The sequence below is a fragment of the Mustela erminea genome, chromosome 13 (assembly GCF_009829155.1).
Source record: "Mustela erminea isolate mMusErm1 chromosome 13, mMusErm1.Pri, whole genome shotgun sequence".
In the NCBI taxonomy this organism is placed as follows: Eukaryota; Metazoa; Chordata; class Mammalia; order Carnivora; family Mustelidae; genus Mustela; species Mustela erminea.
In genome coordinates, this window is record NC_045626.1 from 83021746 (window position 1) to 83037538 (window position 15793).

Here is a 15793-nt window from a genome sequence, read left to right on the forward strand (position 1 = left end):
AGTAGGCAGAGGAGGGGAGGCGGCGGCTTCTTCTCCCGGGGGATTGCAGACCGAGGGCGCCCGGAATGTCTAGGGGTACAAAGAGGGGAAGGTCAGTCTGAGGACAAGACCGAGTAAAGGGCGAGGCACAGGTCCCGCAGACGGGTGAGCCCCTGGCTGTCCTGAGAGGCGGGGCCAAGCGGATGGGCGGAGCCTGTATTGTCCGCTCCGCGGGGCATGCCGGGAGCCCCGCCCCCAACATGGCGTCTCACTGACAGTTGGCTGCTGAGCGGCAGAGGCGGGTCCTGCTCCTCAGGGCGGCGGCGGTGGTGGCGGGGCCGGGGTCTCCGGGGCCGGGGGCGGGGGGATGGCAGCTCGGACCGCCTAGGGCGGAGCTGCACAGGCGAGGCGGTGCGCGGGGCGCTGCAGGCGGGCGCGGCGGCTGCTGCTATGGACTGGTGATCTCGGCGGCTCCTGCTCGCGTCTCCTCCGGGCCGGGCGGCTGCTCCTCACCGTCAACCCCTCAGCCGGGGCCATGGGCTCGTCTGCGGCCGCGGCAGCTGCGGCGGCGGCGGCCGCGGACTCGGCGCAGTGGCTCTCGGTGAAGGAGGAGACCATCTTCCTGCACGACGGGCTGATCCGGGTCACCGACCTGGCCGAGCTGCCCAGCGAGATCCTCGGGGCCCCGGAGGCCGCCGACACCGACTTGGAGGTGAGCGAGGCTGCTCCCCCGCCTCTGCCAGCAGATTAGCCCACCCGCCCCGCATCCCCGGGGTCGGGCCGTCACGCTCTGCCTCACCCCCACCCCGAAGCCCCCCCGAAGGCTACCCCGGCAGGTGTGTGGGCGCGGGGAGGACAGGTGGGGGGCCGCGGCCGCAGGTCCGCAGCCCGCCCTCCTCCCTGCCTCCTCTGGGCTTCCAGCCCGCTGGGGATTGCATTTGTGGTTTCATTCTGAGCGTTCCGACACCCGGCATTTTATTAGACTATCACCCGGCAGGGCCTTCACGCCCTGGCTCTCTCTCCCCTCCCCCATGGACCCCCTGGTCTCACTTCCAGGGCACACCCAGGTTGCTTAGATTTGGGGACATTTTAATTTTAGCGTTGTATACCTCCCGTTTTCTCATTCCCAGTTCTATGTTGATTTTTCTTCCCCTCCGGGGGAGGGTATTGGCAGCTGTCGGTCCGTGATGGGCAATCCAGCAACTTCTCTGTGTCGTGCCTCGGATTGACACGGGGCCTTTGTCAGGGAAGCGGGCGGTGTGGACAGCGAGGGTGATGCTACAGGGGCCCTGCGTGCGCTCTCCGCAAAGGGTCACGGGCGCTTTAGGCCTCGAGGCCTTCGTGAGCTCAGGGGGGTCGCGGCTTAGGAACTGTGGCAGGTGCAAAAGAAAATCTCCGCATTTGTGCTGCTGCTGGGTTTGGGGGCAGAAGGAAACCAAATATGCTCGGTTGATTAGAACTTTCCACCGACTTCACTTGGTGTCGTGTTTGCCCAGAGGTGGGAATACTGGCAGTATCATTTCATCGAGGCCAGCCGATGCTGACGCTGCAACCCCTCCACTTTGAGGGGTGATATTTTGATGTGTAGGTAGCATGGGGTGTCATGAAATTCTTACTGTCGCAAGGAGGACTCCCTGGGGTAGGGCGCGGAGAGGATGGCCTGTCTTCTGGCTAAAAACGGAATGCGAAGAATCTTTTGTGTTTTGCGGTTTTGCATGCACTTTGGCTTTCAGCACAAGGAGCGTTTATAGAAATGGATTAAAACCCATTACTGTGTGTTTCTGGAAACGGTAGTGATCCGATCGCGTTGGCCAAGACATTTGTTTGGGCGTGCTTGAGATGCGACTGCGTTCCACCGTGTTTTGTGCCTGGATTTGAGGTTGAGGTTGCAGCATTACCGTTGTGAACTCTTAATTGACTTATTTTATAGTCTAGCCACTCAAAAGGGAAGATACAAGTTGATAGGAATTCCTAACATAGGTTTATGGTTTTCTTGTGTCTCATTTGGGCCTATTCTAGAAAAAGCAAGTGTCTGAGTGTTTTATTGGCTTGAAAACTCAAAGGGTATCATGGTATGATGGTGGAATCTTTTTATTTAATTGACTTGGTTGAATGTGAAATGTGGAAAGTGGATGCTCTTTGTTCCTTAGAGACTAAGTTCGCAGATCCCAAAATTTTGTTGTATGTAATATATTTATTTTTAGGATTAAAAAGATAGGAGTAGTTAAAAATACCTGAGCTCTTAAGTTGGCTTTCCTAAGATGTTTACTGCACAAATGTATTATTTGTCAGCGCTTTCCACAGAAGAATGATCTTAAAGAAAACCTTCCTGGCTTGGATTTTAGATTTTTAAAGAACTCTTACAGAAAATGTATGTTCTGATCTTTCAGAAACCAGTATGTGTATGGGTAATAAATATGACTATCAGTGGTAAGGAACTTTTTCTTTCTTACTATATATTATATTGACTGTATTGTATCAGTAGAAATGGATAGCTAAGAATGTTTCTGTGGCTGTTAGATCTGTGTTTGAGTGGGTGTATTCATGTTTAGTTATTTAATAATAATATTAAGTATATTCTGTGTGTCAGACATCATCTTACTTAGTTCCTAAAAGGATCCTAGAAGCTAACTACTGTTACCTATTGTAACAACTATAAATGTTGTGCCTATTGTGCAGGTGAGGCAAGCAAAATGCAGAGTAAGTATGTGACTTGCTCAAGATCACACACAGAGAGCCTGGGCGTTAACCCAAGTCAGTTGGTCTCTAACATGTCTGCTCCTGATGGTGATATCCTCCTTGCATGCATGACATTCTATTCGTAATTATCTAAATTTCATAACCAGCTAAAGTTAGGGTATAAACAGATGTTTTTATGTCCTTTGTAGTAATGTATTCTTTTTCATATTTGAGGAAGATTAGAGGTTCATCAACTTTTAAAAAAAACTAATTTTTGAGAGGTGCCTGGTGGCTCAGTGAAGCATCTGCCTTTGGCTCAGGTCATGATCCCAGGGTCCTGGGATTGAGTCCTGCGGTCTCGCTGCTCAGCTGGGAGCCTGCTGCTTCCTCGCCTGCTCCCCCTGCTCATGTTCTCTCTCTTTCCCTCTCGCAAATGAATAAATAACATATTTTAAAAAATAAATAAAAAACAAACTTTTTGAAATGCTGCCACTCCTAACCCCTATGGGGTACACTCTTCTAACCCTCTCCTTCCAGGGGACATCTGGCTGACCAATGGCCATTTCGCCACAGGGTTTTCTAGTTAGATAGACTCCTTCAGTTGACAGTTTGGGATTAGGACAAATTTGGATTAAGCTGACTAATTTAAGATTGGCAACCTTAATGCAGAAGTGTGCACTAACTGCAGTAGATTCTCAGAATTTTAGACCAAGAAGGGGCCTTGGAGATAATAATCACTTTCCTCATTTTAGAGAGAAGTTATCCGAGATCAGGAGAGGTTATAGCTCGGTGGTAAAGCTAGTTATGGCAGGATAGATGAATAGATCCTAGCCTTCCTGCCTTTGATTTCCAGTGTTCTTTTCACTTTGCAAGTGCTGCTCGAAGTTAAATGTCAATTTGAAAAAAGAACCCATCCTACAAAGTGGATCAACATTGACTTAACATTTTAATTCAAGCAATAGCATAGCATTTAAGTCAAACATTTTCTAACTGGGGTGGTGGCTCAGTTGGTTAAACGACTGCCTTCAGCTCGGGTCATGATCTCGGGGTCCTGGGATCGAGCTCCGCATCCAGCTCCTGCTCAGTGGGGAGCCTGCTTCTCCCTCTGCCACTCTCCCTGCTTAGGTTCTCTCTCTCTGTGTCAAATAAATAAATCTTTAAAATTTTTTTTTCTTTCTAATGAATTTTAAACAGAAGTGTTTTTTAAAGTTTATTTTTTTTAGTAATCTCTACACCCAACGTAGCATTTGAACTCACTACCTAAGATCAAGAATCACATGGTCTTCTGACTGAGTCGGACAAGCCCCTCAGAATTTGTTTTTTTAAGATGAATACATAATGTGTAATCAAATTTCTTCAACAAGTGTTTGTGGAATTCAGAAGTGAGCAGGACCCACTGTCCTGGGCATTGAGGATACAGCAGAGGATAAAAGAAAATCTTTGTCTCAAAAAGACTTTTATTTTAGTGGAAGGATATAGACAATAACAAATAATCAAATACATTTATATATATGTATATGTAATACCTCAAATGATAAGTGCTGGGGAAGCAATTATAGCTGGGTAGGAGGAATGGGGTGTAATGGTGGGGAAGGGTTCCCATAGGATGGGCAGGAAAGGAAAGCACAGAATGGCATTTGAGCAGAGCCCTGTAGGAGGTGAGAGGGTACCCAGATGGCTGCTGGGGAAAGTACCTCGTAGACAGAGGACAGCAAGAGCCAAGTCCCTCAGAGGGAAACATAGTTCGGAGCTCTGAGCCCAGTAAGCCAAGGGGAAGAGGAGAGTGATAGAAGATGGGGGGTAGGGGATGCCGATTAAGTAAGGCTATTAGATAAGGACTTTGAATATATTAGAAATGCAGAGTGAGATTTTTTTCTTGGTGTTTAAAATAGCTACCTGTATTTTAATTTCTTATTGTTGGCAGAAAGTGAAAGCATGCAGGAAATTATTTTTTTAAGTGTGAAATAAACATAAATCTAAGAGAAATTTTAAAAAGCTTAAAAATGACAACTCGAATATTTCATTTTGTATTACATGTCATAGAACATTAGTCTTTTTTTTTTTTAAGGGAATTTATAAGAAAAAACCAGCTTATTTGTGGAAGTTCTAAAAGGTTTCTGCTTCCAATCTCAGTTTTCTTTACAATCTCCCCTTGCACATATGGATGTTGACAGAGAAGCTAATTAACTTGCCCAAATTAACCAAGATATTTTGTACCCTACAGTTTAGATTAATTTTGAACTCAGACATTTCAGCTAATATTTCTTATTTTCCATTGTGTGTGTGTGTGTGTGTGTGTGTGTGTGTGTGTGTGTGTTTATAAGAACCCACCCCATCCCTACACCCTTACACCAATGCACAATACTTGAACATGGGGAAAAAAAAAAAGACTTGAACATGAATGTTCATGGGAGCTTTATTTGTGCTTGCCAAAAACTGGAAGCAATCTGAAGGTCCATCAGCAGGTGGATGGATAAACAAGTATGATTTATGCTGAATGGAAGAAGTTAGACAAACAGGAATACATATTTTAAGATTTCACTTACGTGAAATTCTAGAAAATACAAACTAATTGGTAGTGACTGGGAGCGAATGAGTGGTTGCCTGGGGATGAAAGTGGACCAGAAGGGATGGGAAGAGGGATTACAAAAGTACATGAGGTAAAGAAGATGGGGTCCATATATACAACGGAATATTACTCAGCCATCGGAAAGGGTGAACACCCAACTTTGGCATCAACATGGATAGGACTGGAGATTATGCTGAGTGAAATAAATCAAGCAGAGAAAGTCAATTATCATATGGTTTCACTTACTTGTGGAGCATAAGGAATAACATGGAGGACGTTAGGAGAAGGATTGCATGGAGCACTGGGTGTTATACACAAACAGTGAATCTTGGAGCACTACATCAAAAACTAATGATGTACTGTATGGTGACTAACATAACACAATAAAAAAATTAGATTAAAAAAAGTACATGAGGAAAAATTTCAGGTGATGGATATGTTCCCTGTTTTGACTCTGGTGATGGTTTCATAGCTGTATATAAGCATATGTCAAAACTCATCAAATTGTACATTTTAGATATGTGTAGTTTATTGTATGCCTGTTCTATTTCTTTAGAACAAACCCTGTGCAAGCCCAGAATGCTTTACTGATACTGTTTAGGAAATGAAAAAAGGCTTAGGAGACTTTTTTGTTCATTGTTTGTTGTTTTGCTTTGTAAGGGAAGGAGTTGATCAACTGGAATAAGTTAAGGCTTTGAATACTTAGGACACATTCAGATGAAACCTTTGAGATGGTAAGTTAGATTTATAAATGTTGGTCTATTCTCCTAGGAGAATACCACCAGCCAGTTTATCCTTTGGTCAGATTCCTTTGGAAGCGGTTTATATACTTTTATAGGATTCCAAATTATAAATTTGGAAGAGATAATGAATAAATTAATAAAACTACCTTTGCTCGTGAGTAAAGTTAATTACAGTGTAAGTAATGAGCACTGGAAGAAGAGTCATTGAATCTGTGTGCGGGGTTCTGTGACCTTGGGCAAATGGCTCACCCAGCCCTCCGGTTTGGCTGGCTAGCTATAAAGTTAGAATGAAGTATCGTATCGCGGGGGTATGGGGGAGCAGTATTTGCCTAGAGGTCAGAGTCAGGTTTAAAGAATCAGATTGGGACTGAAATTCTGGCTCTGTCCCGTACTAGCTGTGTGACTTTGGGCAAGTTCCATAGCTTTACTAATCTCTGGTTTCTTCTTCCACTGCAACTTCATCGCCATTGTCCCCACCTCTACTTACTGCCATGACCACAGTGTCAGCATGTTGGGTGCCAGGCTCTGTGCTAAGCACTTCACACCCATTATCTCATTCAGTCCTCACAAAAACTTTATAAGGTTGTTCCTACGGCTATCCTTATTTTACAAAGAAGGAGACTGTGGCACAGAAGTAAAGTAACTTGACAGTGATCATACAGTTAGTAGCAAAGCCGAGAGGGAAATAGATCTGTCCAGCTCTAGCCCAAGGTCCAGGCTCGAAAATTATTATGTTACACGCTTCATCATCTGTAAGAGGGGAGTAATAATGGGGTTAATGGAAGGGTTAGATAAGGAGGGTTGTGATTATGGACTGGCTGTATAAGGTGCTACGTTGCTGGAAAGTTGTTTTTTGCATATTCAGTCAGCTGTCCATTTTATAGGAAAGCAAAACTGTGCCATCGACAGAATTTTTTTTTCTCTTTTAGTGAATAGTGGAGATGCTAGGGGATGTGTGTGTGTGTGTGATCCCTCTGGAATTTTCTTCCTTCCCAGCTTGTTTGCAGTATGGCTAGGCAGATGAGGTAAAAGTCTTCATTTCAGTTTTCCTCCAATTGAATGCCTAAGGTCTTGCTAAATAAATCAGTTTTGATTATTATCTGTCTTCTTGGCTTCCATATTGACTGTCACAAAGTGCCACCTGTTGGCCCGGGCTACTGGACGGATTGTCCTGCACCTGTTCTTTCCTAAGTCATAAGGTACCTGTAGTGATAATTATGAAAGGCTTGTCAAGTACTGAAAGGGCCCCATGCTCGTCCTCCCTCCCCCTCTTTCCGTCTTGTTTTACATTGGTGCTTGCGGGATGAACACAAGGAGTGTAGTCTGCTTTGTAAGATGTTTAGTCATTAGCTGTAGACAAATGTAAATAACAGCAGGTGATCCGCTGTGGGACAAACGCATGGTTACTTCAAACGGAGAGAGGACTGTAGATATCATATGACTATTACTTTGATCCTGCCTTTTTAAACGCAATTTATGTATCCATTAACATATTTTTTAATTTTAATTTTTACCCATTAAAAAGTTTTAAAATCAATGAAACAAGATGGGATTGGGAGGGAGACAAACCATAAGTGACTCTTAATCTCACAAAACAAACTGAGGGTTGCTGGGGGGAGGGGGTTGGGAGAAGGGGGTGGGATTATGGACATGGGGGGGGGTATGTGCTTTGGTGAGTGCTGTGAAGTGTGTAAACCTGGTGATTCACAGACCTGTACCCCTGGGGATAAAAAATATGTTTATAAAAAATAAAAAATTAAAAAAAAGTTTTAAAATGAATGCATGATTATATCCATATAAAAAATGGTAAAACCGTTGAAACTGAAGTGCCTTTTGTGCTCCGTTCCTCATCCTGGTCTCGATCTACTCCTCTACTGTTAAATCAGCCTCAAATTTTTAAGATATTAGGATCATTTTGGGGCACCTGTGCGGCTCAGTGGGTTAAGGCCTCTGCCTTCGGCTTAGGTCATGATCCCAGGGTCCTGGGATCGAGCCCCACATAGGGCTCTCTGCTCAGTGGGGAGCCTGCTTCCCCCTCTCTCTCTGCCTGCCTCTCTGCCTACTTGTGATCTCTGTCAAATAAATAGATAAATAAAATCTTTAAAAAAAAAAGTAATAGGATCATTTTTTTAAAAGATTTTATTTATTTATTTGGCAGAGATCACAAGTAAGCAGAGAAACAGGCAGAGAGAGAGGGGGAAGCAGGCTCCCCACTGAGCAGAGAGCCCAATGCGGGGCTCGATCCCAGGACCCTGGGATCTTGACCTGAGCCGAAGGCAGAGGCCTTAACCCACTGAGCCACCCAGGCACCCCAGGATCATTTTTTAAAAAAAGATTTTATTTATTTTGTTTTTAAAGGTTTTATTGATTTATTTGACAGAAAGAGACACAGTGAAAGTAGGAACACAAGTGGGGGGAGTGAGAGAGGGAGAAGCAGGCTTCCCGCTGAGCAGGGAGCCCAATGCAGGGCTCGATCCTAGGGCCCTGGGATCATTACCTGAGTTGAAGGCAGATGCCCAATGACTAGGCCACCCAGGTATCCCTAAAGATTTTATTTTTAAGCAATCTCTACACCCAGGGTGGGGCTTGAACCCATAACCCCAAGATCAAGGGTTGTATGCTCTATTGACTGAGCTAGCTGGCCCACCATCATTTTTGAATGTGTACTTTTATGTGTGTTTGTGTGCATGCATAGTTTTTAATATTTTTTTCTGTCTTACAGAAAAGATGTGATGCTAGGCATATCTTTTCATAACCTTTTTTTTTAAGTCAATGATATGTTTTGATCTTCCTGTGTCTCCTAATACAGATCTACCACATTTTTTTTAAGTGCTGCATGGGATTCCAGAAATACTAGCCTATTTAGCCATTTCCCGACTGATGGGTGTCTTAGTTTCGTGTTGCTATGCTAACAAATCATCACACACTTAGTGGCTTAAAACAACACAAATTTATTTCTGCATTTATTCTTACGTTTCTGGAAACTGGAAGTCCAAAATGAGTCTCACTGGGCTAAAGTCAGCTGTTGGCAGGTATTGTTCCTTCTGCAGGTTCTAGGGGAGAATCTGTTCCCTGGCTTTTGTGCTCCTTCCTCTATCTTCAGAGTGTGTGGTCCTGCTTTGAGATCTGTCATCACATGTCTTCTCTGACTGGCTCCTCCAGCATTCCTTTTATAAGGACCCTTGTGAGGACCCTCCCTCTACCCCACAGCCCCCAACCAGGATAATCCAGGCTCATCTCCCCATTTCAAGAGCCTTAATTTAATCACACCTACAAGTCCTTTTTGCCATCCAAGGTCACATTTACAGGTCCTGGGGATTCGGACTTAAATATCTGGTTGGGGGGGGGTCGTTATTCATGCTGCCACAATAGGTGTTTTGGTTGTTTTCAGTTTTTCACTATTTTAAAAAAAAGATTTTGTTTATTTATTTGAGAGAGAAAGAGAGTGGGGGTGGGGAGGAGCAGACGGAGAGGGACAAGTAGACCCTGTGCTAAGTGCAGAGCCCAATGCAGGCCTGGATCCTATGACCCTGAGATCATGACCTGAGCCAAAACCAACAGTCAGACACTCAACAGACTGAGCCACGCAGGCCCCCTCTTCAGTTTTTCACTATTAAAAAAAACCCCATCCTTCAGTGCATGCCCTGGCACGCCTGTTGTGCCCATGTTGGAATATTTCTCTAGAGCAGTTCCTGAGAAGGAGAATTGCTGGGTCATAGGTGACCATTTTAAATTTTAATAGATATTGCCAAATTGCTCTCTGAAGTGACCGTATTAGTTTATGCTCCGGAGTAATAGTGTTTGGTAGGACCTCCTTTCCTTACACCCTCATAGAGATTATTTTAGAACTCATGGATTTGCTTGATTTTATCCTTTGCTTAAGCCAACAGCGCTCGCTCCAAAAGAGGAAGCCCCTAGATGTAACTAGGTACCTGGCAATACATGCTGAACCATGGTCCGCTGGAAGAAGCCAGAATGTTCCGTTAGTGCCGCCTCGCTCTTATCACTTTATTTCAGAGGGCCTCTCTTGCGGCTTGATCTCCTTTGCTCCTGACATATACTCATTTTGGTCTGTAATCCAGTTAATACAGACCATGTCCATATTAGGCAGGAGAGAGCAGCTTCTTAATTCTGATGGTCTGGGGCTGCTGCCAGACTCGAGTCGTGCCAGGGAGCTGCCCACTCTGGCCCCTGCAGTGTGTTCAGAGTGCATGGTAGTCGTTAGGCAGACTGTTGAGACACAGCTTGTCTTAAAATTTTCTCTCTTACGTGCCAGTATAAAGGGTAATTCTTCTTTTCTTTTCTTTTCTTTTTTTTTTTTTTTTAAAGATTTTATTTATTTGACAGAGCCCACAAGTAGACAGAAAGGCAGGCAGAGAGAGAGGGGGGAAGCAGGCTCCCCACTGAGCAGAGAGCCCCATGTGGGACTCGATTCCAGGACCCTGGGATCATGACCCGAGCCACCCAGGCGCCCCTCTACTTTTCTTTTTAACTTGTATGAGAAATAACTGACATTACGTTAATTGTATTTTTATGTGACTCAAAACTTTTCTGCTTATAAGGAAGTAATACATGGATATTGTAGAAAATCGAGAAAATACCTATTGTGTAAGAGAGAAGAAATATCCTTTGGTTGTACCATCCAAAAAGTTATATTAATTAATTTTTTACTATTTCCTTCCGTTCATATTTTTTATATATAAACAAAATTGAGATTATATGCTATACACAGTTTTATATCCTTTTATCACTTATTGGGAGCAATTTTGTCAAATTAGGTTTAAAAACACAATTTATTTTATTCATTTTATTTATTTTTCTAAGTAATCTCTACACCTAATGTGGGGCTTGAACTCATAACCCTGAGATTAAGAGTCACATGTCACATGTCCAGGGCGCCTGGGTGGCTCAGTCAGCTGAGCATCTGCCTTTGACTCTGGTTGTGATCCTAGGGTCCTGGGATCAAGCCCTGCATCAGGCTCACTTCTCAGAGGGGAGCCTGCTTCTCCTTCTCCTCCTCCCCCTGCCTGTGCTCTCTTTCTCTGTGTGTCAAATAAATAAATAAAATCTTAAAAAGGAAAAAAAAGTCACATGCTCTACCAATTAAGTCATCCAGGTGCCCCTAAAAACATAATTTTTAATGGCTGCATAGTAATTCATGGATGTAGTACAGTTGTCTTGCTGTACCTTACAGCATTTTCCTCACATCTGCTATTTTTAAAAGTTTATTTATTTAAATAATCTCTGTACCCAACATGGGGCTCTAACTCATAACCCTAAGCTTAAGAGTTGTGTGCTCTACTGACTGAGGCAGCCAGGCCCCCCACATCTGCAATTTTATTTTATTTTATTTTTTGCCTCAAAAAGTGACATTTATTCAAAGAAAAAAAATGACAATAACAAGATGTCCATCCCTTGGCTCCCTTCCCTCCCCCCTCCTACTCCTTTTCAGCCCCCCAGACTGAACCCTGGGTGGGCCTAGTAGCAGAACAGCCCCTCAGATGAGGTCAGCGACATTGAGGGGCATTTCTTCAATGGAGGTGTTGTAGAAGGTCTCGATGTCTCAAAGAGTCCTCTTGTCTTCTTCTGTCACCATGTTAATAGCCACACACCTACGGCCAGATCATCTACCAGGACCGATTCTGTGGATGTAGTTTTTTCCCTGTTGGTGGGAAGGTCATCGTTGATGACTAAAGAAACGTGCTGTACATCAGTGCCTCTGGCCTAGGTCTGGGGAGAGGACACATCAGCATGAGCCTGAGGAGGGGCCACAGTGGAGAGTGTAGGCAGCCAAAGGAAGGCAAAGAAACAGACATGCCCTCTCCCCAAGCAACCTCAGGCATGCCAGATGGTCTTCCAAGTTGCTACTTTCCTGAAGAGGGGCACGGGCGGGCTTTTTATTTATTTATTTTAGAGAGAGTGTATGCGGGGGAGGGAGGAGGGAAGGACTGGGGGGAGATAAGCAAATTCCCCGCCGAGTGGAGAGCCCGACCTGGGGCTTGATCCTAGGACTCTGAGATCGTGACCTGAGCCAAAATCAAGAGTCAGATGCTCAACTGAGTGAGCCCCCCAGGCACCCCCACATCTGCTGTTTTAAAGATAATTCCAGCTTAGAGGAGGTCAAAAAATGTTTCGTGTTTAGTGTTACTTCTTTCATAAAGTTTGGTAAATCATGTATTTGTAGTGGTTATTAAAGCGTGTTTCTGCAATCCATTACTGCTAGACATTTTATAATTTAAGGGGATTTTTAATCATGCTGCATGATTCCTCTCCTGATAATGTTGAATATTTCTGAGGAGCTTTGAGTTTATAAAGTGCTATTAAGAACAATTGTAGAATAATTAATGTTCCATGATGGGACACTTGGGGTGGACACTCTTGAATCCTTTGTGTTTCTACTGAAACCTGCGGTTGGCCGAATTACTAGGTCATAGCACAGTTTGTAGCAATTTTAGATTAACAATAAGGAGATGTGTAATTTGCAAACCATTTTATGCAAATTGTAGGTTTAGTAATTCTAATAACTACAGAAGCATCATTCGAGTAGTGGTTTTATACCAACAAAATATTAACGTTCACCTTGGTTTGTAATAGATCTTTCCTGTGTTTACTGTATTTGCTTTGTGCTTTGTAGTTTGCGTTACTGATTTCAAATGAACAAAGACAAATATAATAGATGTAACTCTTTACAGGGCAGACTAGAAAATCTGGACCTCCTATCTCTATGCATATGTTTGCTTTTCTTACTGTTGAAGTAAAATAGTTAAGAATATTAAAGGACAGGGGCGCCTGGGTGACTCAGTGGGTTAAGCCTCTGCCTTCGGCTCAGGTCATGATCCCAGGGTCCTGGGATCGAGTCCCACATCGGGTTCTCTGCTCAGCAGGGAGCCTGCTTTCCCCCCCACCCCTGCCTGCCTCTCTGCCTACGTGTGATCTCTGTCTGTCAAATAAATAAATAAAATCTTTAAAAAAATATATTAAAGGACAATCTGTGTCAACATATTTACATCAAAACAGGTACAAAATAGGGACGCCTGGGTGGCTCAGTTGGTTAAGCAGCTGCCTTCGGCTCGGGTCATGATCCCAGCGTTCTGGGATCGAGTCCCACATCGGGATCCTTGCTCCGCAGGGAGCCTGCTTCTCCCTCTGACTCTGCCTTCCACTCTGTCTGCCTGTGCTCGCTCTCCCTCGCTCTCTCTCTGACAAATAAATAATAAATTAAAAAAATCTTAAAAAAACAAACAAAAAAACAAACAGGTACAAAATAGAGGAATGACCTTCTTTATTTCTTGTTTCTGATTCCTTTCTGATCATCCAATCATGGTGTAGTTGAGGGACAATTACTCATTTATTTAATGTAGAAAGGAGTAAAATGGGTGGAAAGGTATAACTATGTGTGGGAAACTTTAGAGGAAGCATTTTTGAGCTTATAATAAAGACGTTTCCTTCCTTTTGGGGGTTTTGAACCTGAGAAATAGAATCCAGGCACCATCTGTAGAATCTAGGGTATTTGTCAATTAGAATGGGGAAAATCTTATCTTCATTTACTCATACCTTAGATGAAATTCAGCATTTCCTTCAATTATGAATATAGTAGAATCCTAGTAGTACTGGCAGAACCTGTGACTTTGTATGACCAGTAGAAATCATTGATATTTTCATATCATATTGTAGATGTTGAACATATCTTGAAATATTGTTTATGCTCACTGTCACTTAGAAATTATGGTAAACATTGCATCTTGTTATTCAATATATTGAGAATGAAGCTCCTATATTGATAGCAAAAATAAAGCATTTTGGTAACTGTATACTGTATTTGGTATTCAGTATACTCTATTGGAGCTTATAATCCCAGGTATTTTATTTTACACGTTTACAGATGTTATCTGAGAAGGGTGGGCAGGCTCCACCAAAAGCAAATGGTGAAGGGCCCCTGAGATAGCCTTTCTTTTTCCCAGCATCTCCTATTTTAGTTCAAGTTTGCTGACGACCTGCATAGTTTGCAATTTTCTGAAATAAAAGTGACCACATTTTTGAAACTCCTTAAATAGAAAATGTTATCCTCCTATAAATTTTTCCATTACCTACTGACTGCAAGCTTTTAACTAGTAGTAGTTTTCTTGGATAATCTGATTTTTGTCCATGTGTCAAACATGTGTCATTAACAGGGAAACTGTTTTTTTTTTTTTTTAAAGATTTTATTTATTCATTTGACACAGAGAGATCACAAGTAGACAGAGAAGCAGGCAGAGAGAGAGAGAGGAGGAAGCAGGCTCCCCGCGGAGCAGAGAACCCGATGCGGGACTCGATCCCAGGACCGTGAGATCATGACCCGAGCCGAAGGCAGCGGCTTAACCCACTGAGCCACCCAGGCGCCCAGGGAAACTGTTTTTTAAGACAATAAACTATCCCCTAAAAAGTGACAGAATTCTTTTTTTTTTTTTAAGATTTTATTTATTTATTTGACAGACAGAGATCACAAGTAGGCAGAGAGGCAGGCAGAGAGAGAGAAGGGGAAGCAGGCTCCCTGCTGAGCAGAGAGCCCGATGCGGGGCTCGATCCCAGGACCCTGAGATCATGACCTGAGCCGAAGGCAGTGGCTTAACCCACTGAGCCACCCAGGCGCCCCAAAAGTGACAGAATTCTTTTGAAATAGAACAGTTGTTTTTTCCCACCAGATAATTTGGAATTTTCCCTTGTCTGAGGAGAATGTTTGCCAGCTGAGGCTATATGAATAGAAATCCATTAATATACTTTATATCAGGATATTCTGTTGCTAATAAAAAGCCATTTTAAACAAGTGGAGGCAACTAGTAATAGTTGATATCTCGGGGGAAACATTTTTTAAAATCCTAGATTCATTTGTTTTCATTTCTCAATAGAGTACAATTATATACTTCTGGTTTCTTTTATTGTTCAAATTGTTACTTTGTGTTTGTATTGTCAAAGTTCGAAAGTTTTACTTAAATAGCCTCCAGAACTGTGTTCTCCAATTGGTAGCTACCTTTCACATGGGGACAACTGAGCCCTTGAAATGTGGCTACTTGGGATTGAAATGTGCTGATAGTATAAAATAGACATCAGATTATGAAGACTTTATGTAAAAAAAATATTTGAAAGATCTCAATTTTTTAAAAAAAGATATTATTTATTTGGCTGACAGGGAGAAAGCACAAGCAGGAGGAGTGGCAGGCAGAGGAAGAGGGAGAAGCAGGCTCTTTGCAAAGTAGGGAGCCCGATGTGGGACTCGATCCTAGGACTCTAGGATCATGACCTGAGCTGAAGGCAGACGCTTAACCATCTGAGCCACCCAGGCGCCAGATCTCAACATTTTATATTGATTAAATATTGAAATGAAAATGTTTGGATAATGTGTTAAGTAAAATATATTATTTAAATTAAAATATATTAAGCCTTTCTTTTTACCTTTTTTAAAGATTTTAAGTAATCTCTACACCCAGTGTAGGACTTGAACTTACAACCTCAAGATCAAGAGGGGCATGTTCTACAGACTGAGCTAGCCAGGCATCCCCTTTTTACCTTTTTATTTTATTTTATTTTATTTTTTTTTAAAGATTTTATTTATTCATTTGACACAGAGAGATCACAAGTAGGCAGAGAGGCAGGCAGAGAGAGAGAGGAGGAAGCAGGCTCCCCGCGGAGCAGAGAACCCGATGCGGGACTCGATCCCAGGACCCTGAGATCATGACCTGAGCCGAAGGCAGCGGCTTAACCCACTGAGCCACCCAGGCGCCCTACCTTTTTATTTTTTATTATTTATTTATCTTACCTATTTGAGAGAGGGAGCTGGTATGGGGGG

At 43.2% G+C, this 15793-nt stretch overlaps 1 protein-coding gene and 1 non-coding gene across 9 annotated transcripts in view; one reads left to right on the forward strand and one right to left on the reverse strand.

Moving 5' to 3' along the window:
* The first annotated feature begins 226 nt into the window (after positions 1-226).
* The window catches only part of HECTD4 (HECT domain E3 ubiquitin protein ligase 4), a 184566-nt gene continuing 168999 nt past the window's right edge, over positions 227-15793 (forward strand). For all 8 annotated transcript variants that reach the window (XM_032310376.1, XM_032310377.1, XM_032310381.1 and 5 more), the window contains exon 1: positions 227-691. In XM_032310376.1, the coding sequence (XP_032166267.1) occupies positions 515-691 (177 nt within the window). In that variant the 5' untranslated portion in view covers positions 227-514. The remainder of the gene's footprint in view (positions 692-15793) is intronic.
* On the reverse strand, positions 11749-11860 carry LOC116572562. Its single transcript, XR_004278411.1, has one exon. It is a non-coding gene; the product is annotated as a small nucleolar RNA SNORA67 (small nucleolar RNA).